General features: G+C 41.2%; 1 protein-coding gene across 2 annotated transcripts; it reads right to left on the bottom strand.

Annotated features, from left to right (window-relative positions):
- Nucleotides 1–661: 661 nt before the first annotated feature.
- PABPC1 (poly(A) binding protein cytoplasmic 1) lies at nucleotides 662–16420 on the bottom strand. Of its 2 annotated transcripts, none has more exons than XM_027064120.2 (15): nucleotides 15708–16420; nucleotides 12459–12652; nucleotides 12143–12258; nucleotides 9880–10019; nucleotides 8229–8323; nucleotides 7779–7916; nucleotides 7484–7579; nucleotides 5047–5319; nucleotides 4743–4833; nucleotides 4012–4122; nucleotides 3775–3929; nucleotides 3170–3254; nucleotides 2587–2717; nucleotides 1946–2039; nucleotides 662–1113 (listed from the first exon to the last, which is right to left on the bottom strand). In XM_027064120.2, the coding sequence occupies exons 1-14, from the start codon at nucleotides 15898–15900 to the stop codon at nucleotides 1947–1949; spliced, it is 1911 nt and encodes a 636-aa protein (XP_026919921.1). In that variant the 5' UTR covers nucleotides 15901–16420; the 3' UTR covers nucleotides 662–1113; nucleotide 1946. The 2 variants fall into 2 exon arrangements, with proteins under 2 accessions (XP_026919921.1, XP_053064080.1); XM_053208105.1 differs by having other exon boundaries at nucleotides 9889–10019.
- Between the last annotated feature and the right edge of the window lie 2714 nt (nucleotides 16421–19134).

Here is a 19134-nt window from a genome sequence, read left to right as displayed (position 1 = left end):
CTGTCGTAACCACGGTTTTTATTTGGATTCATTTATTTGCTCCTAAAGAGCTGGTGTTGAGATTCAGATCGTCCGATGTGCAACTTAGAAAGCGAACTTTGGCAGAAGTATGTGTAGAGAATGGAACAGAGATTAAAACTAGACCATTCTCAAAAGTGTATTTAAACTGCCAGGGTCTTTTTTTTATGCAGGTTGACCGGGGGTCCTGGCCCCCATCTTCTAAACCCATCCCCCAGAGGTAGAACCCCCAAATACTGATTTTCCACAAGTACTTTAGGTGACAAGAGTCTAAGGCATGAAGTCACCATCAGCAACTTAACAAAGTTACCCTCACTTTGTCACTGCTGTTGCTGTTTTACACCATATAAATGAGGGTTTAAGCCAATTATCTTTCCAGCTTAGACACCTTACTAGTCATAAACTGGCATCATCTCAAAAAACGTTCGTCATTTAATGACAGACATACGTTGGCTCAAGAATTCACATGAAAACGTAAAAACACATTAGGGAGATTCTTCTGGCTCCTTCTCGTAAAACTAGGATACCCTTGAACTTAACAGCATGGGTTAAGAGGTTCACGGAAGAGGTTCTTCTGCCAATCCCAGCTTATCACCTATTTGCGCAAGCCAATTACAAAGAAATAAAATAGAACACCACTGTGCACTGTTTAAGGAATTTTTATTAAAGCAAGAATTTTATAATCCAAATTACGTTTCCTTGCTCAGTTATCAATTCTGTTATTTAAAACAGAAGTGACATTCTGAGCTATTCCACAGTAAAGAATTACAAAATTAAAGAAAGGAATGCTTTAAATTTTTGTACTTTGCTGAAAATTCTTTTTCCCAGGGTCTATAAAACATTAATTTGTTTTTATATTTTACTATTTTTTTGTGGTTTTTTTTTTTGTTGTTTTTAAATCAATAAGTAATCTAGGACTAGCATTATGTTTGCTAGACCTGGCATTTGCTCGGTACATAAGGTTCAAAGTTTCCTTTCCTTTTTTTATTTATTTTCTATTTTGCAATGTTTTTTTTCCATAATGTTTAAGTTTTTCGATGTTTAGATATTTTTCTTCGGTGAAGCACAAGTTTCTTTTCGTGGTCCCTGATCAATCTGTGAATGCAGGGAAAAAAAAATTATGATCATCAGACTTGCCAAGCTAGTATTTAATGATTCCAGTTGCTAAAATAAAAGTAAACAATCCTTATAAAGTGATAATAGCTGCTAGTTATTGCGATTATATTCCAGTATGCAAATGTACCAAATGTAGCGCTGTGCAAATTTCAAGTACACAGCATGCTAATGGCAAATACCAGCAACAAAAGAAGATAACCAATACTGGTACCTGTCAACAGCAAATTGAAAGCCCATGGCCAACTTCGGTGTGCAGCCTGTTTCTGTAAAGTCTTATTGGAACACAGCTGCAACTATCTGTTTACATCAGGTCTAGGAGCTCTTTCACATTAACACTGTAACAGAGTAACTGCAACAGACAACACGGCCCACAAGGCCTAAAATATTTCCTTTCTGGTCCTTTACAGGAAAACGTCCTGTCAATCTCCGGTCTGGGCTACACAGCTACATCACCCTGTTTCTTAAAGTAAAGAAAGGCACTAGTAGAGGCCGGGGGCAACTGTCCTTGCTGCAACTCAAGAAAAGGTGTAAGCTATGAAAAGTCCTCTGCGAGTAAGTACACAGAAAGCCCAGCCCATTCAATCAGTAATTCAAATACACAATGTCTGACAGTGTTTGAAAAAATTCAAGTCAATACCAGGCTAACAAGTAAACTAAAATCTCCTTTAGTTTCTACTTCTACTTCTCTTTAAAAAGTCAGCAATAGGTTTGGAATACTGGTAAAAACAAATTTTTGCGACGTTTCAAAACCTACTCAAACTGGTAAGAGATAAGGAAATCAGTAGGAAACTCCCCAGGGAGTAATGCTCACTTTAAACAGTTGGAACACCAGTGGCACTGTTAACTGCTTTCTGGGCAGCCTCTTTCGCTTGGTGGGCTTGTAGTACGGCTACAGCTTCATCAACCTAAAGAACAAATTGGCTCTGTGAAGGAGTCACTGGAAGAAGTTCCAATTCACAACATGTAAATGTCCAAAGGCAAACCAAACTCTTCCTCAGAGGAAAGTGGAAGGAACTGCTTTCCAGAACACATTTCAACTGTATCCGTATCCTGTGGGGTTACAATCCACCACCGTCCTGGAATCATGAACCCTCTTGTGCTTCTCACGCTCTCCTCACCAAAACTCCCCCAAAGTTGAGAAACATTGGCAAACATGTCTTTCTTCACTAAGAAAACAGCACAGCCAAGAGAGCATGGATGCTGGATGTGAAACCAAGCTCTGCCATGGACTAGCTGTGTGAACAAAGGGCAGAGTTTCCAAACTGTTTCCCCATGTACAGTAAAAATGGGGATGACGGAACCACAGGTGGTTATCAGGATTTACATTTGTAATAAAACTTAGAACTATGCGTGGCTTGTATAAAGCACTTATTATTAATGTTCAAGTTTCTATAAAAAGCCCTAGAATACACTGTATAAGAAGCTGCTAGATAAATGATGAATTTAAATTACTTTAGAACGGAGAGACTCTGGAGACTCAAGCATATGAAGAAGTTCTGAATTATCAATCTCCAACAACATGCCAGTGATTTTACCAGCAAGAGTAGGGTGCATGGCTTGAATTAGAGGAAAGAGCCGCTCACCTAGGAACAAAAACATAAATTCCTTTCATCAGAAGAATAAAGCCATCTGCCAATATTAAAACTGGGTTGAAGAACCTTACTTTTGGATACAGCAAATAAATGCTAACCCCAAATCCACCATTTTGATACTGTTATCAAACAGATCAAGCTCTCCCCCAAGGCAATTAAGTTGTTAAATGTGTGCTCAGTTTTTTTTCCATTTAGTTCAAATTCCCTGTTCCCAAAATGTCATGGGATCCATGGCAAGTAGCACCCTATTATCCTATTCATCAAAAGCAAAATACTTAATTAAAAGCCTGGAAAGCTATCAAGAAGTTTGGTAAACACACCAAGTCAAACCAATCCCACCACCTTCACTGCCATTTTTAGGTGCAAAGCAGGGCTCTGAGTATCTCCCTCCTCTTTTCTGGCCAGTCTTTCTGTCACTGACTAAGTGGGACAAAGGCACTTACCCAACATTTGCTTTTGCTCTTGAGGAGGGGCAGATGCCAACATGGAAGCAGTCAAAGGCTCCTGACCTTGTACATGGACAGCAGGCTAGAAAAACAGGAAAATTCCGAACTTTAAAGTACAGAAGTGATGGCACATAAAAACACTGATCACCAGAAACTCCCAAAATGATGAAGACTGCATTCTAAACATGAATAGGAGAGGCTGAGTGAATCAGCAATACAGCCCAAGTATTATAACCACACAGGATACTTCCTTCTCTACCTGGAATATTCTTTTGAGCTCTGTTTCTGTTACACTCAATGACAGTTGACAATTTTTGTCTCAGGGTCGAAAAAAGGGGGTGAGCCAAATCTCACAGACCAATCTTTATTTCGCCTTTTCTCCCTTAGGACTATGCCTAACAAAGCTCTCAAACCACACAAGCGGGTCAGGATAAGGGATGCTGAATGCTTGTCTAACTCCCACAGTATAGGGCAAACAAGACGTTTTTTCACACGGCCAATTAACAAGACATTCTGGACACCTCAAGCTCTCATGATCCAGCTGTCGTATTTCTTTGACTGCAACCAAGGCCCGTCCTCTCGGGAAGAACTCGAAGACCCACCTGCTGCATGGTAACTTGCGGCTGTGCATTCAGATGCTGCTGCGGATTGCGGACCCCGGCGGCGTACTTATACTGTGGAACGGTGCGGACCGCAGGAGTGGCTGCAGCGGCAGCAGCTGCAGGACGTGGACCCATCGTCTGTGTTGACGTGTTAGCTAAAAAATGAACATGCGGGTCTGCACTTTGACCGTGCTTTCAAAGCGGAAATCCATTTTTACAGGAAGCGTTCCGACTTACCAACACGCTGTGTGGACATGACTCGTGGAACCTGTGAAGAAGCTGGTCTCATAGTACTAAATGGTGGTCTAGGAGCGGCTGGGCGGATAGCACCGGGCATATTTTGGAATGCTGCATTTGAAGATACAGACACACGTTAACTGGGAAAAAACTCACCGAAAGCATTAAAAAACGCACGCTTTTTTAGAGTTGAGGTTTGAACAAAAGGATAAAAATGACTAAATAGAGCTACCATGTTTTAAAACTTAGTCTCTCACCTGCCACTTGCCCGGAGAATGAGTCCATAAAAAAATTCATTCGTGTAAGAATAAGTACTTATTACTACCTGAACACGATACACAAACCTGGTTCCAAGTGCTCCTGCGATGCAGCCCTGGTCCACAGGGCAAGGCTCAAAATGCCAGGACGCTGATCCTCGCACATTGGAACAAGGTCTTTTAAAATTACTGCCTAACCAAATGTGAAATTAAGAGTTGGATCCATTCCCAAACTTGTCATAAAGGAAAATCAAATCAGCACAGAATTTACTGCCTCCGTAAGACAGGAAGGGGGAGGCATTTTAGGATTTTGCTTTAAAAAACAAGAAACAAAAAACGCTAGGATCCCCAAAATGAACACCCATAACCCTAAATTATAAAAAAAGTCAATATACCATTGAAACAGAACAGCTTATTTGTCTCCCATTTTTAGTCCAAACAATTCACAACCATACTTAAAAACAAAAGGCTTACGATGAGGTCTGGCACCCTGAGCAGTCCAGCGAGGACTTGGTCTGAGTTGAGCAATCTGGCTAGGAGGGTAGTACGCAGCACGGTTCTGAGTCTGCAGAAAGCAAACACACGCGTCCGGTAAAGAAGCGAGCAAGTGACGCAGTGAGCTCGACACTCTATAATAAACAGTCAGCAAGTCCTTACGCTCTTAAGCATTTTTTTTCAAACGTAATCGTAATTCACATGCCTTTATTTAGGGCAAAGACACTAAACGTGACCAAATATGAAAACCTGCATTAGGTTTTTGTTCTCTTCTGAAACTTACCTGTGGGATAGCTGCCATGAAGTAACCTGAAGGAGGTGCTGGCTGGTAGGGGTTGATTACAGGATTGGGCACAGCTCGGACACTTGCCATTCTCTGCATATACTGGTTAGTGAGGTGAGCCTGGCGCTCTTCTTTGCGCTGAGCTAAAGCTACATACAATGGCTTGGTGGCCACAATTCTACCATTCATTTCTGTAACTGCTTTTGTGGCTTCTTCTGGGGAGGAGAAACATACAAAACCAAACCCTTTGCTGCGACCACCCTCCATCATGACCTATTAGAAGACAAAAAGATTTAAGAAAAAGTTAATTCAAGGATAGAACAGGACGCTAAGAAAAAAGCATTATTACTAACTTGTCAATTACAGCTACTGACTCAAGTAAACACTGTTAATGCTTTGTTTTCTACAATGTTTCCTTAATACCTAAATATCCAGGGCAAGCTACACACGTGGTACACCTCAGCCAAACAAAACAGGAAATAAAGAGGTGGAGGTAGGACAGCAAATGCGGTAGGATTTTAGATAGTCAATTAAGTATTAGACCTTAAATATTAAGGTTTAAATATCTGAGTAATACATTCAGGGCCTGCTAAATTTAACTCCAGCATCATTAACATTTGACTCAGCAATTCAAGTGGACAACATGCTTTACTATTCTTTGGGTGGGTGGAGAAGCAGCTGAATCTTAGAAATAGCCACAATTCACAATTTCAAATAAAAATTTCACATTCAAGACCAAAAGGGCCATAAATATTGGCTAGAAGAAAGCTTCCAAACACTGCAAAGATCATTTAAAGGAGCAACGAGGAGACGCAAAGAACTCCTCCTTAGCCCAGCAATAAACACATTCTACAACTACATTGAGCAGTATGGGGTAGCGTAGGAACACAGTCCAAGGATCTCACACGTAAGGGGAATAAAGGCAAAACACCAAGAAACAAACAAAAAAACTGAGCTCATGGTTGCTAGAAGCAGAGAGGTGGGGGTAGAGGAAATGAAACGAAGAGGTTTTAAAAAGTATAAACTCCCAGCTATAAAATAAGTCCGGGGGATGCAATTAATGTACAGCATGGGGGACTATAGTCAATAGTTCTATGTTACACATTTGAACGTTCCTGAGAGTAGATCTCAAAAGTTCTCATCATGAGAGGAAAAAGAATTATGTATAGTGACAAATATTAACTAGATTTATTATGACCGTTTCACAACATACACAAACATCGTCATTATGTTGTATACTTTAATACATGTCAATTCTACCTAAAACAAGATCCTGAAACCTACCCATGCAATTATGGGAATTTAGTGTGTTAAGGTTAACATTTTAAAATAATGAAAAAATGGACCTTGCGTTATTCAATACATGGTACATTGAGAGAAATGAGAAGAGTTAAGTTACAACTCTTAATTCATGTCACACTGAAAAATCAAATTGCCAGATTCTGAACATAAAATGTAAACTATAAGGAAAACAAGATGACAAAAAACCCAAAGTCCTAAGTGAAAGACTGGAGAGAATATTTGCACTATAAAACAAAATTGACATAAAATTCTCTCTAAATCAAAAGACAACCAATCTAAGTTTTTGACACTCCTATATCCCAAAATACAGATGCACAGAACTTTACAAACGGAGGAATTCTTGGATCACTGACAGAGAAAAAACACCTGGAGCAGAGGTTCTTAAAATCCCGGAATTTAGATTAAAACCACATATTACATATTGCTGTAATTCTTAATTTCTGAGTTCAAGTACATCAATCTTTACTGCTTGGGGGCTTGAAACTGGACTCCCCAGAATGAAGTGTTAATGAATACATATTTCCCCTGTAACAATTATAGTTTCCTGATAAATTGCTTTTAAAAAGATATTTAGAGACTGAGAAGGCATGTGTACAGAGGAAGGGAGAGAGAGTCCTAGGTAGGCTCCGTGCTGTCAGTGTGGAGCGTGGTGAAGGGGCTCAACCCCGTGAACCATGAAATCACAACCTGAGCAGAAATCAAGAGTCAGGCGCTTAACCGACTGAGCCACAAAGGTCCCGGTGCCCCTAAACTGCCTTCTTTAACCAGGAAAATAACGAGTTGAACAGAGTATATAGAACTACATGTATTAATTATGGGAGGATCAATCATGAACTATGGTCAACAAATGTAGCCTTCCCCAGGAAGCATTCAGAACTCACCACCTGCAAAAAATAAACCATCAAGGCTACCTCTACTTCAAATTTGAATATATTTTTGAAGCAATGAGACAGAAACCTGATTTCCAGAAAAATGAAAGCCTGTTTTTTTTTGGAAGAAAAAAACCCCCTATTTGACTATTCATTTACAAAGTAAGACAAAAATTCCAGTAGGTGTATTAATGTGAAATTTATACATACATATCCACATGCATGGATTTTTCCCTAAATGGTAAAAAAGTATCCCTATGCTTTACCTTTGCACTAGTGATTGTACCAAAAGGAGAAAACTCTTTCCGGAGACGTTCATCATCAATACCATCATCAAGATTTTTCACATAAAGGTTAACACCCTAAAAAAAAGAAAAGAGAACTGAAGGAAAAGAAAAAAGAAAACCACAGTGGTACTGAAGCACACTTCCTAGTATTTTATCCCACGTATCTTCTCCCTTCCCCCCTCTCAAACCCTCCAGTTACCTGGCAGTAACTGACATGAACGTAAACTAGGTTTGCTCATCCCTGTCTTATTTTGCTTGTCAATTAAAAATGAACCTGGTATCTGGTGATCCTATCTTGCTTCATCTGTTCAAATTTGCGCTTAAGTTCCGTCTGCCGTTCCACTTTTTTCTGAGCTCGACCAACGTAAATTTGTTTTCCATTGAGCTCCTTCCCGTTCATCTCATCCACGGCCTTACAGAAATCACAAAAACTTTAATTACTAACTTGCAACGGAGAAAGAAGTTGTTTAACAATACGGGAAATATTAGGGTTATGAAAGCTAAAGATGGATCTGTCACAAAAACTAAGTTTTGTTTGGGGAAATATCAGTTCCCAATTTATACCCTCAAAACTAATCAAATACAAGTAACTGAAAACAATACATGTAAAATAGCCACCAGAACGCATGTAAATTTCAGCAGAGCAAGGAAATGTGTCATCTCCCTTCTTACTACAAAATACGGGAAACCCACACTGTCCTTAGTTAGTATATTTGAGTCTTACTTTCTGTGCATCTTCATGCCTTTCGAAGCTTACAAATCCAAAACCTTTGGATTTTCCACTTTCATCAGTCATTACTTTCACACTTAAGGCAGGTCCTAAAAAAAGTTTTTAGATGATTCAAAGGTATTTCACACATTTATACATTTCAAATTTCAACACACAAAAACAAAGCCATGAAAAAAATAAAAATTAAAAAAAAAAGTCTCTTCAAAGGCCTTTTATTTGTACTAAGAAGCTAAGTACTCTATTCCCTGAAACACTCATTCCTCCTTCCATTTAAGGAGGTTATGTTTTAGGCAATTGTAAATGAGAGAGACTTTATTTTGTTCAAAACAGATTTGCTTTTTTTTTTTTTAAGCCAACAACTGGTTTTTCTCAACCCTTGGCCCACTTGACTTTCAACTGGGAGTGGAGGGAATACAGGAACCTTTGGAAAGACAGAAATCACTTGGGAGAAGGTGGCACATTTTTGATGACACATGGCCCCCGTCCGCCCAAGTGAAAGACACTTAACTGAGGTGGGTGTTATCTCAGCCTGGGAGATGGGGCCAAAAAAAGGTTTAAAATCACATCTGATTACAGAGAATATGGAACAGCTACGGGCACAGGTAGATTGTTTCCTTTAAGGTACCTCTGGTCCTAAGGCTGTACTTCCAATCTCTGCTTTGAGAAATAGCCAAGAAAATTATTTGACAAATTTACGTATTGGTGGTCACCTCACAGTAATTTGGCATAACTGGTTAATAATATCCAACTTAAGAAACAGCTTCTAATTAAAAAAGACAGATGAAACATACAAAACCATTCACTAAAGAGAATTTAAGGATGCAAGACACAATTTACCTTTGTGCAAAAGGACAAGTTTTTTGCTCAAAGGAGCAGTGGGTTCAATGTGGTATGCTAGATCGGCAATAAAAAATTACATTTCCTAATTCTGTATCATTTGAGGTGCTCAAAAAAAAAAAGCCACCTATTTAATAAGTTCAACAAATGATAAGGAAAAGCAAATCACCTGCAAAAGCATTCAATTTAAAGTCCATCCTCTGATCAGTCACACAACTATCTAAAGTGAGGCTGGTTACACTTCGCTGACTTAAAATTTAATGAAGTTAATTTTGAAATGCAAGGAACCAATAGTTTAAGATCCCATGGATTCAGAAGGCCATCCCAAGGAGATATCACGGGAAAATCAGGATCTCTGGCTTTGTCTTTGAATGTCATGGTTTCAAATTGCTCAAACACGAGGCTTTTAAGACTGGCCAAATACCCTAAAGCTGGCCAGCTTTCCTGTCCCCTAACTAAGGACTGCATTCTGACCTAAGTTGGCTGTGTCGTGTGCATGCCTCTGATGAGATGGGATCTGTACGTGCATAAATCCAGCACAACTTCTTACTGTAGCATAACCTTTTAAACTCTGTTCCAATTATGCAGTCACACCTTACTGTGCTAATAACAACACTATTAACCTTTATTTATATATACTACTTTGTAGTATAATGGACTATCAGTAGTTTGATCCACATAATGACAGTTATTTTTAAGTACCATATTAAGTTTCATTTCATTTACTTTAGTATAAAGTATTAGCCAAAACTAATGTTGAGCAATTACTCAGAACTTTGAGTGTAAAAATTTAATTCAGACACATTACCAAACTTGCCAAAGAGATCCTTAAGGCGCTCATCATCCATATCTTCTCCAAAATTCTTGATGTAAACATTGGTGAACTCTTTTGCCCTAGCTCCGAGTTCTGCTTCTCGTTCTTTACGAGACTTAAATCGTCCAACAAATCTAATAAAATATGTAAGGACTATAAAATTAGGTTCTATTTTATTAAGTTCAGATTAATTAAGCCTGATGGTTGATTTTGTAATTGTTACTGATAATTTCAGAATCTCTAATAAAGAGCACACGATAAAACAAGAAGTGCCTTAAGTGAAAAAAAATGGAAGCATAAAAGAACAAACCTCTTAACTGCAATAAAAAAGGAAGCATTTTTCTTCATACACACTCCTCTCCCTTCCTTCTAGCTAACCCAGGGTTAAAGAGATCATGCCTAACAATATAAAGGAGTGGGGGGTAACACATGCACCACACCAAGGAAAAGACCTAAAACCTTTCGTCAATGCTATTTCCAAGTGGCCCCTGCGCATTTTTTGTAATCTCCTAAAATGGAAAATTTATACTTCTGAATTTTGTACTCTTAACACCTAACACCTTCGCAAATTTTCTTTGCAGCAGTATCGACTGAATGTTTTAAAATTTTAGTTTTCCCTAAAAGTAGGGCATGTCCTTAAAGAATATTGTAATAGACACCAAAGTAAAAAGCCATCTCCCATTAATACCACCCAAATCATGACTGACTTAGTCCCTAAGTCCTTGTTTTAATGGACATACCTGTGACTTGGTTCCTTAACCTTCCCCACCCCACTCATTCGGCTGTGCTTCTCCTTGCTATCAGTTTACAAACACTCCCAACAGGAGCATAATACTCCACTGCGGACATCACAACTTTCTGCTTTTGTAAATAATGCTGGAACTTAATGAGCCTTACTGTTATTTCTTAGGATAGATTTGCAGCAATCGCAGTAGTTCAAAAAGCCTAGAAGTGACCTTAAGTTTACATACACAAACGGTTTTCCAAAAGGATTACTTCACACTCAAAAGAGCAATAAATTATTGAATCTAGACCCCCACCGATGCTGGACATTCTTCTTCCCACCCCCCCAAGCATGTGGACAAACTGTAAGATTTTTATCTTCCAATACTAATGATGCTAAATATTTCTCTCATTTAAAGATGTTCTACTTCAAAAATAAATGATGCACTACTTCTAAGAATTAGCCTTTGTAAATTGTTCATATCGAGCAACTGCTGGTTTCTTAGACTTATATGGGTTCTTTACACCTTACAAAGTCTTTCCTTAATCATGCAGGGACACAAAATTCAAATAGGTAACACCATGTGCATCACGTGCATGATCCCTTCATGTACAGACTGACCATACCACTTGACGAGGTGACCACATTTTAAGAGTGATGCAGTTTAAGGTGTTCTAAGAACAACCAGACCCAATATGCATGCTACCACTGCAGTTTACACAGCATTGTGAACTCAGATCATTTACAGTATGGCCTTACAGTTGAATTTGCCTGGATAATTAAACAAAATCGACTGGCGTTGAAGATAAAAAATTTAAGATGTAATTTCTTTGGGCTCACAAAATCTGCAATTTTAACCTGCAGCAAAAATAGTCTCAGAGGTTTTATCAGTGCCATTGTATAAAAAGTTAGCAACTTTTAAAAACAAGTTTATTTTCCGGAATGATTAGTTATGAAGATTTCTGGTTTAATTCCACTTTATCTTTAGATGGGTGGGGGGGGGGGGTCACAAGGTTAAAAAAAACAAACCAAAAAGCCCCCCAAAACCCAAACCTTTAAACTTCATCAATAAATTGTAGTAGTAAGGCCAAGTAAAGAGCCAACTTAACCTCTGAATTTAGACCACTGGGTTTGTATCCCAGCTCATCTGTCAAACCAGCAGGTTAACACAGGCAAATTATTTCAGCCTCAGTTTCCTCAAATGTAAAATGGGTCAATGATCACCTCAGGAATTATGATTAAGTTTCTGTTTGGATTCCTAGTTTTTTCACTATGCACTTATTCTGAAAAAGTTTCTTATCTCAGTATACCTATCTTCATTTTCTTTTTGGCTTGAATGCTGACCAATCACATTAATTCACCGTTATTTGTATGTTACAACAAATCAGAAAAGACAATTACAAAACCTACCAAGATGTGGTTTATTAACTTTCACTCCAGCTCTAGCTCTTTAAGAACACAAATATACTAACTTGTAAGATGAACTGAACTATTAAAAACAGATTTGAAATATGATTAACTATTTATACTTACACTTTGCGATCATTTAGAAGCATCCCATTCATTTTTTCAATAGCTCTTTCAGCTGCTTCCTGTGTCTCAAAATGTACAAATCCATAACCTTTGGAACCATTTTCATCACAAACCACCTAGGGAAAAACGGATACCAATTTTTCATTACTTGCTATTGATTTAGCATTTTTTCCCCCAGTGTTCAGAGAGAACTTGTCAGCCTCCTAGCCTGGGTTATTTGGGAAATAAAGTTACGTATGTAGTATGGTTGCTCTTTTAAGGAATAAACTACGAGAAGCTAAAACACTGTAAATGTTTACCTGTCAGTTTGGCTTACCTTACATGAAAGGATGTTACCAAAAGCAGAAAATGTATCATACAGTGCTTTATTATCAATGGATTTGTCCAAATTTTTAATGAATATGTTGCCCACTCCACTTTTGCGAAGTGATGGATCACGCTGAGACCACATGATGCGTACTGGCTTGCCCTTTATAACATCAAAATTCATGGTGTCCAAAGCACGCTCCGCTGCAGGAAAGACATGTTCAGAGTGAATATTGCTTCGAAACATTTTCAGGCTACTAAAAATTATATAAATCATTGTGGGGGGGGGGGGCAGTGCCTCTACTTCTTTAAACTTCAAGATGGCTGGACCTTACCTCACACTGGTCTAGATTTAAATTGTATAAGGCAAAAAAAAGAATTATCAGAAATTTCCCATCTCCCATGTTACTAGATGACCTATCACTAATAAGGTATTTCTGAAACAATTTTTAACTGCCATAATTTAAAATCACCTTTTTGTTCCTACTCAATATAAAACCACGATACCTCTGCATACAATCTACTTAATAAGCAATATAAAAGATATTAGGCAATTATAAATTATCCAGACTAAACAGTTTTTAGATTTTCAAGCATTTCAATGCCTTCCCTTATTGTCAAAATCAATCTTTTCGTTGCTTACCACAGCCAATATTATATAAAAATTAGTCCATCAAAAAAAAAAAATTTCCTGGATGGGGGGTAGGTGTGATTTCAGGAAATCATGGCCCAACCTCCTACTGGCATATTAAAAAAAAAAAAAAAAGCTACATCCATTCAGATCCAGATTTGAATCCATCTTTCAAAAACTAATCCGATGTTGGGCATACTTAGCTCTATACTGAATACAAAATTTTTCGAATACCAGGTCTACAATATTCACAATTCACTAACACTTTGACACATAAAACCAATTCTTTCTTTAGTCACTGATTAATCATTTAATCCATTTTTCCTAGATAGTGCTAGAATATTTCAAAATCTACCCTATGATCTCAGGGTCTTTGAAGGACTGAATTATGTCCACCTCTACCACGCAGCATTTATCGAGACTTTCCATGGAAAAATGTATTCTAAGTAAAAAAAAAAATTAATCCTAAAAGAAAAAACATAAGTCCATCTGAAGTCCTGAAACACCAGTTTCTACAAATTCCATGCCAATGTAACTGTAAAATTATTGAGAGGACAAATTTTCCGGCCACTTCTTTTTATAAATGAAAGCTCCAGTTTCTAGAAGATAGTGACAATCAGCTGTCAGCTCATTATCAATTGACCACACCTACTCAGCTCCCCTAGTTTTTTAGCTGACTTTGCTTGAGCGTCTTTCGAATGAGTCACCTCTTCCTGTTAAATTGGAAACTGGTCACTTTTGGAAGCTATTCTACAAGTTCATCAGTGTTGCAGTAAATAGGAAAAGAAAGAGAAAACCACTGGAATAACTAGAAAGACGGTAATTTGTACTGAAACCAAATAAATGGAAGATGAAAAAATGCTATTTTCTTTTGAGCAGTTACGGTACTGGTCTATGGAATAGAATGAGAATACAGGCAGTGTACTGTAACCATGGTAACCTGAAGTTCAACTTTTCAAATCACAAGAAATTCTAAAAAGTGGGTTTTTTTGTTTTAAAATTGTTAAACTGAGACCAAGTAACAGCCATTTCCAAAACTTACATTTTATGGTCTTTTAGGGTTTGTTCAAGTTTTCTCTATGGACTCTAAATTGTGATTACCTGCCCCAAAGTTATTTCCCCTAATTTTTATCTTTCATTCAGTGGCAAACCTTGTCCAGGGTCGGGAAGAATTGTTATGGAGGGGTATTTGGAGCTCCTGCTTACAGAGCCAAAGGGCAGGAAAGCTACAGTGCAGTTTTACAACTTCTGGCTCTGGGTCACTCCATAATATGCCTACCTCAAATCTCGCTATTACCTTCACTTGGTAAACAGCTGATCATTAAGTAACTTCAGTTCTGAGTGAATAAAATAAAAATTTAAAAGCCAACTCCCTGTAATTTGTATTACTTAACATGTATCCAAGCAGCCTGGGGAAAAAAAAAACAAATTGGGCCATAAAGTCAACTGAAGCTGACTTTTAGAAGTCAACTTTTAGAAGTCATACATCCAGATATGAAAGAAAATCCTGGTAACTCATCACCACGCCACATTATCTTATCGGTTTGCCAAACCGTTTTTGTGAATGGTTTAACTTCAAAATAAAAATACAAGGTTAGCCACATTTCTCTCCATGAATTTCAATCTTATTCTCATCTGTTATTTTGTGCAATTTCCCATAATGTACGGATATTCTGGACCACTTTAAAAAACAAACCTTTACTACCTGAATGCTACTAAGTATAATGGTCCAGTCCACACTACACTTGTAAGTAAACAGTTCACAGCCAAAATTGGTGAATACGTTTCAAGGAAAACCTCTCAAAAGCACAGGAAGAAAAAAACATTCTGAACAAATTACCAGTATTATGAAACTAATTTGGATAAAACATTCAAAATGACCCACACTGCTTGAGCAAACAGTTGATTTCAAAAGGGCCATACTCCGCAACCTCTGCTTCTACCATTCTGCTGTTCGTATTAGAGTGAGAAATGCTTGAACTCGGGGAAACCCCCAAACGCGTGTCTCATCTGGTAATTTACATCTCTAGAGCCACCGGTCACTGACAAGTGATTAAGAACGGATTCAGAAACCCAAGGACCACCACATCACCAAATTAACTTTATTCTAAGGCCCTGTGGCTCCCCCAGGCGATTGGGCCAGTAGCAGAAACAGGCCTCGGGCCTGTGAGGTTACAGGGTTCAACACGTGGTATTTTTCGAGCACCGAATCGCACTTCCTGCGGGTCCTGGGGCGCCGGCAAGAGCCCGGGTGGTGGGAGCGCCTTCACCTATTACCGGAGAAGGGGACTCGACTCCCGACGCCCCAGAATCCCGCAGCTACTGGCGGGAGCGCGGTGGAAGAACCCAATCTCACCCAACCTCCCGGCGCGTCATCACCCTAAAGTTTGAGAGCGGCTGAGGCCGAGAAAATGGTCGCAAAGGAGGAAGTGGCCAGGCGTGCGGCTGCCGGCAGCGCGGGTCCCCGCGGGCACCGGGAGCGGGGGTCCCGGCGCCCGAGCGTCTCCCTGCCGGCCGTGGGGGGCTGACATGCCCTCCCGCCCCCCTCCCCCGGGCCCGTCGGCCTAGCCAGCCCGCCGCCGCCTGCGCCTCATGGCCGCCCGCCCGCCCGCCGGGCCCGGCTCTCACCGTCCGCCGGCTGCTGGAAGTTCACATACGCGTAGCCCAAGGAGCGGCGGGTGATCATGTCCCTGCAGACCCGGATGGAGAGGATGGGCCCGGCCGGGCTGAACTTCTCGTAGAGCATCGCCTCGGTCACGTCGGGGTGTAGGTCCCCCACGTAGAGCGAGGCCATGGGGTAGCTGGGGGCGCTGGGGTTCATCTCGGCACGGCTGCCCGCAGGGCCACAGGCCGCGACCTTTCCGTGAGAGGAGGAGAGCGAGTGCTGGGGCCGGGGGCCGGAGCCGGGGGGAGGGGAGCGGGGGCAAGCGCAGAGGGACAAAAATCAACCGGAATCGAAAACTACTCAACGGCCGCAGAACGGGGTCGATCGGCTGCCGCTGGCTGCTGGCTGCCGGCTGAGGAGCGAGGGTGGCGGTGTCGGGTCCAGGCAGCGGGAAGGCCTCGGTCTCTTGGTTCCTTCTTGGAGCTGCTGCGGGGCCGCGGGCGGGCGGGCGGGTCGGTCTCGGCTGCTTCACCGGGTTATTTTATAAAAGAGGAAGAAAAAAAAATAAAAGTCTCCGGCGGGGGAGACGCGGATTTTTTGTTAATTTTTTTTGGGTTTTTTAAAAGATTTTTTTAGATTTTTTTTGGGTTTTTTTAATAATAAATGTGTGTTCCGAGCCCGGAGCACACACTCCGCACTCTCAGCACTAACCGCCGGGGAGAAGGGGAAGCACCGCCTCCTGCACCCTCTACTTATACCCCCCGCCGCACTCGCCCCGCCCCCGCGCGTCTGACGCCAGGGCCCTACGCGAGCGTCAGCGCCGGAGGAGGAGGAGAAAAGGAGGCGAGGGGGAGGAGGGAAAAGAAAACAGGAGGAGGAAAGAGCAGAGAGGAAGGGAGAGGTGGCGGCGGCGGCTGCTGCGGGTGTGGGGGTGGGGCTGGGGCGGAGGGGCGGGGCTTCTGCGCACGCGCCGCGGCCGAGGGGCGGGGCCTGTGCTGCGTATGGTTCGCGGGGGAGGGGAGGGCTGGCTCGCGAGCGGCTCTCAGAGGAGTCGGGTTGGGACGGCCTCTCTTTCCACACACCCCGCCCCCACCTCCACCCCGGAGAAGCGTTAACCCGTCACTGCGGCGGTGGGCGGTGCGCGGGGCTTCCGGGTTCCTAGGCGCTAACCACCCCCCACGTGCACGGCCGTCAGGGCCTTTCCCGCCGTGGCCCGCCCTGTTCCGCTCGCCCCCGCCGCGGAGGGACGCCGGGCGCAGGTGGGCCGGCGTGGTCCCTTCCAGACCCAGTTTCTGAAACGTGCGTGAAAGGAGCCGGGGCTGGCTCCCCTTTCTCCTACCCGGACCGCACTACGAGTCCCAGCGGGCAGCGCCGCCACGCGCGTCGGCCGCGGAAGCGGTGCCTGCTGGGAGCTGGAGTCCCCAACGGCCGAGGCGCTCGCTGACTCCCAACTGGCCGCGGGTCCTGGCCGCCCGCTCGGGGACCCCCAACCGTCCTGGCGCTGGATCCCGGTCGCCGCCCCGCGGTGCTTCCAGTAGAGGCGGGGGGGGCGGGGGGGGGAGGGGTCTTTGGGCTTCTTGTCCCCTGGTTTCCGAGTCCTGGACTCACCTCGGTCTCCACCGGACGCTGCAGTTAGTCAAAGTGGCTTTAATCTGGGAAAACTGTTTCGGTGTCTTTGTCCGCTTCCCTTTTTAAAGAATCGTGATCACTATTAACTTGAGTTGCTGGGTTGGAGTCATTGATTCGTGCTATTTCTAGTTGAAATTTCTTTGGGGTAGAATACAGGACTCAAGAAAAATTAATGTTTTTCCGTAAAGTAGGAGTCTCACATTCGTACATAGCACAGACCCTCAAGCAGGCAACATTAGGAATAGTTTCAACGCAGTATTGCAAATGTTTAAAACAATTTTATACATTAGTTTTGGACTTTAATAGAAATGCCGAATTTAATAAATTGATGGCCATAAAAAAATACCAGTTTATAGGAATGACATTAGGTCAACATTCAAATTCCCAGTTTAAAGTAGTAACGTACTTTACAGTTTTTAAAGCACTTGCATAAACATCCTATCATTTGTTCCCTACAGCAATCTTGTGTGGGTGGTGGAGCACGTAGTAATAATTTTATTTTACTGTTAAGGGAACAATCTCAAGTTAAATGATTGCCCAATTTATTCTTTAATTCAATAAACTCTAATGCATGCCAGATACATTGCCAGGTGTGGACTGGGTGCTTTATTTTCATTCAATTAAAATTTAAACCAGCAGAATCCCACATGAGTGGTATTTTGCCCCTATCTTGGTAGGAAGATAATATTTTTGAAAAACACGCTGCCTCATGTGCCTTATTAGGCAAAAGAGCAAAACTCTGGATTGTGCATTAGGGAGACACATCTATTACCATTCAATCTATTAGAATTCTGGTTAAATCAATCCATCAATATATTTATTGAACGCCTACTGAGTGGAGAGTACTGTATCTGTAAATAAGGAAGATACATGACAGATAAAGACAAATTTCTGTCCTCAAGAAGCTTATGAAGAGCTCTCCAGTAATTGTAAATATCAGTGTTAAAATCAGTACAATAAACATCCAATCCCAGCATTTTGTCTGCCTGTGACAATTCTCTATTAGATTCTAAATTTGTTTTTTTTTAATGAGAGTGGAAATTCCATTATTGTGCTTTGAAAGAAAACATAACTTCATTTTAATATTTCTATTAAATTATTAAAACAGATAATAGAAAACAGGGATAAAAGAAGAGGTGTACTCAATAAAGGAGGGTGAAGGGAGGTCACCTCCAAAAACTTGGAAATTGGTCTACAGCAAGAATTAAAACTACCCAAAACCATATACAATTATTAAGATTATCTGGGGGCTTTTACATATATTTCTGGTAAAGGAAGATGAGGGTACAGCATGGTGGACCTCAACTAAAAGATGATTGTAAATAACAAGGATGAAAAAAAAGGTCTGCTTAGAGTCTAGAAAATTTTTTCAGAGAGCAAGAGTTTGACAAGAGTGAAGTTTGTACTTCAGTCATTGGAAAGAGCTCACTCTCAGGTTTCACTAGAACCTGGATTAAATCTCAAAAGATGGGCCCTTGAGTGGCTAAATTGGTTAAGTGGGTAAGCGTCCGACTCTTGGTTTTGGCTCAGGTCATGATCTTGTGGTTTGTGAGAGTGAGCCCCATCATGGGCTCTGCACTGATAGCGTGGAACCTGCTTGGGATTCTCTCTCCCCGCTTCACTCTGCTCCTCCCTCTTTGCTCCTCGCATGCGCTCTCTCTTAAAATAAATAACTCTCAAAAGACTTCTCTGTTACAAAGCCATTTTGAATAAGCAACTTACTAATTGATAAGTCCAATTAACAGTTGAGCCTCCAGGGCACCTTGACACAGGAAATGGATCCCCTACATGGTAGACAAAAGTATTGTAATCACTGGAAAA

This window comes from Acinonyx jubatus, chromosome F2 (assembly GCF_027475565.1).
Source record: "Acinonyx jubatus isolate Ajub_Pintada_27869175 chromosome F2, VMU_Ajub_asm_v1.0, whole genome shotgun sequence".
Lineage (NCBI taxonomy): Eukaryota > Metazoa > Chordata > Mammalia > Carnivora > Felidae > Acinonyx > Acinonyx jubatus.
This window is presented reverse-complemented; position numbering and strand designations above follow the sequence as displayed.